Source organism: Diprion similis, chromosome 7 (assembly GCF_021155765.1).
Source record: "Diprion similis isolate iyDipSimi1 chromosome 7, iyDipSimi1.1, whole genome shotgun sequence".
Taxonomy (NCBI): domain Eukaryota; kingdom Metazoa; phylum Arthropoda; class Insecta; order Hymenoptera; family Diprionidae; genus Diprion; species Diprion similis.
Genome location: NC_060111.1, coordinates 3,067,515 through 3,073,514, shown reverse-complemented (window position 1 = coordinate 3,073,514; position 6,000 = coordinate 3,067,515). Strand labels below are relative to the sequence as shown.

The window sequence follows — 6,000 nt, the reverse complement described above, 5'->3', positions numbered from 1 at the left end:
CACGCATACAAATATGTAGTCAATTGTCCCTAAAATTCGTTCTCGATAGGATTTTCAACACACACACGCAAACATGGAGTTAATTTCCCTAGAATTCATTCTTGATAGGATTTTTAACATGCATGCACAAACATGTCCCTAGAATTCGTTCTCGATAGGATTTTCAACACACACACACACACAAAGATGGAGTCAATTGTCCCTAGAATGCGTTCTCGATAAGTTTTCTAACACACACACGCAAACATGTCCCTAGAATTTGTTCTCGTTAGGATTTTTAACACACGTACACAAACATGTCCCTAGAATTCGTTCTCGATAAGATTTTTAACATGCATATACAAACATGTCCCTAGAATTCGTTCTCGGTAGGATTTTTAACACACACACACACAAATATGTCCCTAGATTCGTTCTCGGTAGGTTTTCTAACACACACAAGCATGGAGTCAATTGTCCCTAGAAATAGTTCTCGGTAGGTTTTCTAACACATCGCGTAATCGATGGATGGATCGATTGTCTCACTCTTCTCGCTCTCTTGCGCGCTGATACGCTTCGATTGAAAATTTGTTGGTTGCATTTGTTTTTTCTGGTCGCATTCATCCTCACACCAGTATGTCAAATACTTATTCAATAGGACCCGACTAGGCCGTTGAATCGTCTTTATGACATGGTGAGTTTAACGTTTCTTCATCGGAATGACAGATCAATTGGATTACGATGTGTTAGAAAACCTAACTTTTTCCGTTCCTTATTTAAAGGTGACGAACCGGCTACCCGTTCACGGACAATGATACGGCTTTTGGTTCTTTTGTTTTGGTATACCGGCGTTATGTGTTTTCCGTGTTTATTATAAGAAAAGAAACAAAATTTTCCTGTCCATCGGCAGTTTCACCTCGCATAAGAGGTTTTAGTAAATTAACGTAAGTCTTCACATTTTCTCGCTTCATACTTTTTCACGTTTATTTGTTTAATTCGTTTAATTCGTTTAATTCTTGTCGTCAACGTTTTGAATAAATTCATAGTTTTCTGAGGAAGGCCTCCCCTCAGGTCTAAACGTCAGACATTTTGACTCTTTTCCATTATATTTTTATCACGATCAATGTGCGCGTGTGTCAAATTCTGGCTGCTGTCAAAGTCCTGTGGCGTTGGAAACAAATCGATCAGACATCACGGCGTCAAGGTAAGAAATTATCTTGAAATTTTATCGTTATTTCAATATGGAGAAAATCGTGACAAGATTTGCTAATCATTGCTGCTAATCATGCTAAAATCTTACCGATATTGACGAAATATTTGTTAAGGCGTTTTTTGTTCTCTACTTTCATACTGAAATTTCAACTAAAATGTGCGTATTTCAACCCTAGAATAATGACGTTATTTTTTTTACCTATTCCGGTAACGGGGGGTGAAAAAACACCCCAATCTTGTAAATTCCATCTCTCAGGTACACAATATCATTGAGGGTCCTACAGGGTTTCATTTTCTTCGTTTTTTAATAAAGAATCGACTGGATCTAAAAACTTTTTAATGCAAGTTCCAAAAAAGTGGTCAAAAATCGATGCGTATCGAGAAACAAAAACGAAAGCTCTTCTCGTGTGGTGGGAAATTTAAATTCACGTGGGATGTTTTTTCATCCCTCCCTTTACCGTACCGCTCAAGTGCTAAAATACAAACTTTACATCCCTTGCGCGAGGGTTTAGGGTTGAGATAAAAATCTCTATGGTATGAAAATTGAAAAAAAAAAATCAACCTGTGCACACATTTTTGACTCGATCTAGATGGCGTTAGTTTTTCCCGCGTTTATTCTACCTTCGTGTCTAATTATGTATAAATATCTATCCGCTCGTGCATCCACGTCCTCTTCTATCCACGTACCTATAACTTTGCGGCGGGCCCTCAGACTCGGCCGGCATACTAAGAACCCAAACCCAACCTCCGACTCCTTTGACTCTGGGGATTCATTACGGCAACTGGTGCACTTCGGGCTGTTCCACCCCTGCTTATTACAGTTTTCGGTATTAATTTGCACCCCTTCTCGCCCCCGCCATTACGCAAACTTTGGGATCACCGTGACGTGCGAGTTGAACGTTGCAGTCACATCGAACATCACGAGTCAAAGTTGGAATCAACGCCAGTTTACTATCCGCAGCTGCTTTTTTTCTTCCCTTATTCTTTTTTCACGCGTCTTGAACTTGCGCAAATATTTTCAAAGCTCATGTATAGGTTCCGAGATAAATATTCGAGTGAATCGAATTTTCAGGGGGTTAAAGGTCCTGAGGATGAATTTATTATTATAAACAATCGAATTTTATATAATAATAATTTGTTTCTAGAAATAATTGGTAAAATGATTTACTGATTATTAATATTTGGCTGTTTTAATTGTTGACTCTGGATAAAATATCATTGTTATTGTTGAATAGATACAAATTATGTGAATAGACGTTAAAATAACAAAGTTAAGCACCAAACACATAAATGAATTCATTATTTTGGCGAAAAAGCGGGTTTTATTTTTTTCTGCTATGGTACATCTCTTGTTTTTGTTTTTTCAAATTTTGAAAATTCACAGTGTTGTGGATGAATCGATAATGTTCGAAAAAAATAGTTTCCTAATTGTGCCAAAATTGTATCATGGTTAAAAATTAAAATTGAAAAAGGATAGTTTTTTTTTTTTTAAGGATCCTTTATCAGTCCCCAAAAGAGATGAAAAATTTACACCAATCGGTTCAGTCAATCCCGAGCAAAAAGATTTTTTCTATTTTTTTTATATATTTTCCTTTTTCTCAAAAAGCAATCGAGCTAAGAATCTGAAACTTTGAGGTTCTTATTGTTTTATTAGTAACTAAAAATCCTTCTAAGTGTCGTTTAAATATCTTTCGGGGGCAGGTTCACCCTCGAGCCTTTTATCCAGAAATGTTACAAGTATCAACATTTAAAAATCCCACAAGCTTCGTGGAGACTTAAGCGATTCGCAAATGATCGATCGAAGAAAACGACAAAATTCGACTGATTTTTTTAAACGATTTTCACCAACAGGGGGTGACTTACTATAAAAAAAAAATTAGTCTTAAGCCGTACAAGAGGATCGGGTTTAGCCGTTTTCTACTCTCCGTTTAATAGCCGCGTGCAGCAGACGCCCTCGCATTCTCGATTCTAATTTAGTCGGGGGTTTCGTTGGTACAGCAACGTTTAAACGAGATCGTATTTTAGGGAGGTTTGAGGGTTGGCAGGCGGGCGCAGTTCGTCGGGGTTAAACAAAGGGGGTAGGTATAATGATAACAGTAATAATAATAATAATAATAATAATAATAATAAAAAAGAAGAAGAAGAAGAAGGCGGAGAAAAAGGACCCGCAGGGATCTTGAACGGGTTTGTTCTGTCACTGTCTCCCCGTAGAAATAAGGGAGGAAAAATAAGAAGGCGGGGGATGGAGACAGCGTTAAAATTTGCTCCCTTAAAATCTCGCGTTACTTTACAACCCCGGGTTGTAGCGGCAGCCAGCTGAGAAGGTAAGAGAACGACGGCGCGGCGGGCCGAAGGAGAAAGTATTTACAGGACCGGCAACCTAATCAACCAGCGAATTGATGGGTTTAATTAAGGCCTGCTGCAGGCGCGCCCCATGCTTTCTATCTCTACAAATATACTCTTCGTGCCTACACCTTAGGTTGTATAGATTTCAACCCCCCGCGGAATTCGTAATTCAGTCAGTCGGACGGAGTCGCTGCTTCCTTGATATATATGTGTGTGTATATATGGGGTAGTCCAGCTCATTTTTGGTCTGCAATTTTTTACATGATTCTTCTCACTTTGAAACGTACTAGTTCTTTTTTTTTTTTACATTTTTAGAAATTTTTTACAATTTTTTAAAACCGTATTATTGATGGATACAGTTTAAGAATCCGAAAAAATTATTATTTCAATAATCATTTGTCAGGTATCAAAATTTTTTAAGCTTAGAACCGGAGTGGAAGGTTCTTTTCTTTTTATTATTTTTAAGTTTTCTTCTGGTAAAAAAACGCTGAAAAAAATTTAAAGCGTAAGTCGTTTTACTGTGTGTCATTGCTGAAACATTTTTATATGTGATACAGGATTTTTGAAAATTTTTCAAGTCTTTTATCACCAAAATGAAGAGAAAAAAAAATTTCTTGCGATAAATCTAAAAAAAAACTAAACAATCTAGTGTGAAACATGAAAATCTACTTCTAATTGTTTTGAATTTTTATATCCGAAAAATCTTGAAAAACAGCAAAAAAAAATTTCCCCACTTCAGCTCTAAGCTTAATAATTTTGATACCTGACACATGATTTTTGAGAATTTTTTTCAGACTCCTGAATTGTGTCGATCGATAAGATGGTTTTTTTCAAAATTGTTAAAAATTCGAAACGCGTGGAAAAAATCTAGGAAAAACAAAAAAAAAAAAAAAACCAGCGCCTTTCAAAATTAGAAGCATTACATAAAAAACACTTTTGTTGCGTAATTCGAGAAATCCTGGTATCAATATTTACAGTCAAAACTTGTTAAGAAAATTCTTGAAAAAAACCCTTTTTTTTTTTTGGATATACCCGTTAACATCCCCTTTTTTACCTCACTTTTACAAACGAATATAAACGAATCTATCGAGGCACGATGTAAGAGGAAAAAGATGAGTGAAAAAATTTGGAATTCGACGAAGCTGAACTGAACCGAACCGAACCGAGCCGAGCTGAGCACGCGAGTAGGATATATTAGCGGAGCTCATATCCTGAGTCCTGGATCCTGGATCCTGGATGAAGTCGGGTCGTCCTGGTCGCCGGATATGAACCACCGCCACGCTCTACCGTTATACCCTGTCCATCGAACCGAACACCCGCCTCTCTGAACCCACCTCCGGTTCACCCCTCTCCACCCCCCAGACCCCATGACCTAACGAACATGTCCTTTTCCCCTTCGTGAGCATAGGCAGGCAGGTATATTAAAATCTACGTGTCTTAAAACAGGCCGAAATTATATCAATTATTAAATTATTAACTATATTAACAAGATGATTAAGTTCATTCTTGATATTATATTTTTTTTTTTTTTTTTCCTACGTCCAAAGAAAATGTCAGACAATTTTTTTTTATCAGTTTGATTCGAAATTTTTAACTCGGTGACAAATATTATATTTGTCTGTTTGTTTTTTCTTTTTTCCTCATAAGGGAATAAGTTCGAGGATACGAATTTACACCAAAGTCGAGGTTTATTTTATTTTTTTTCGTAAGGGTTGCACCGCGAATAGTAATATTTAATAAATAAATAAAGAAAAAAAAAAAAAGAACGAAACGAAACTTTTCTTAACCTGTCGAAGAAACGAAATGAACGAATGATGGAAAAAATATGACGTGAAGTAAAGTAATGTTCGCGAATGAGGTGTTTTTTTTTTTTTTTTTTTAGATAAATTCAAACAATACAACAAACAATAATAATATTAACCAACTTTACTATCCAATCTGATCAAACTGACACATATATTACATTGATACGAATATACTGTCGTATATATGGGGTGCCTAAATATACTCGTCGTTGTTTTAAAAACTTTGAATCGCGCGCCATTTGTAACCCATTCACACCGAATGCGATATACATACGCACCTTGACAACATTATCAGTCCGTCTGTCAACTTTTTGCCAACTCAATCGCGGTAAATGGTATAAAAAGAAAAAAGAAGAAAATAGAAACACGAAAACAGAACGATGCAAAAAAAAAACAAAAACAAAAAAATAAAAATAAAAATAACACACCGTACCGATAAACCAGCGGGAATTTACCTCTTTGAAAGCAATTCATAACCGGATTAAACGACGACACTGATAAAAATACAACACGTTATAGCTGCATGGTGGGTGTTACATGTACGCGTGTACGTTGGAGAACGTTAAATTTTACAAGTGAAAAATGTCGCGAGCAGTATTCCGTTCTAAAACGTTTATGGATGTGAGTTTGATTTTTTTTTTTTTTTCTCGCTTTTGAG

At 36.3% G+C, this 6,000-nt stretch overlaps 1 protein-coding gene across 1 annotated transcript in view; it reads left to right on the top strand.

Moving 5' to 3' along the window:
- Positions 1 to 398: 398 nt before the first annotated feature.
- LOC124408281 overlaps positions 399 to 6,000 on the top strand; it is a 114,719-nt gene continuing 109,117 nt past the window's right edge. The window contains exons 1-3 of the mRNA XM_046885118.1: positions 399 to 419; positions 638 to 673; positions 1,026 to 1,183. Coding sequence (XP_046741074.1) covers positions 399 to 419; positions 638 to 673; positions 1,026 to 1,183 — 215 coding nt within the window. The remainder of the gene's footprint in view (positions 420 to 637; positions 674 to 1,025; positions 1,184 to 6,000) is intronic.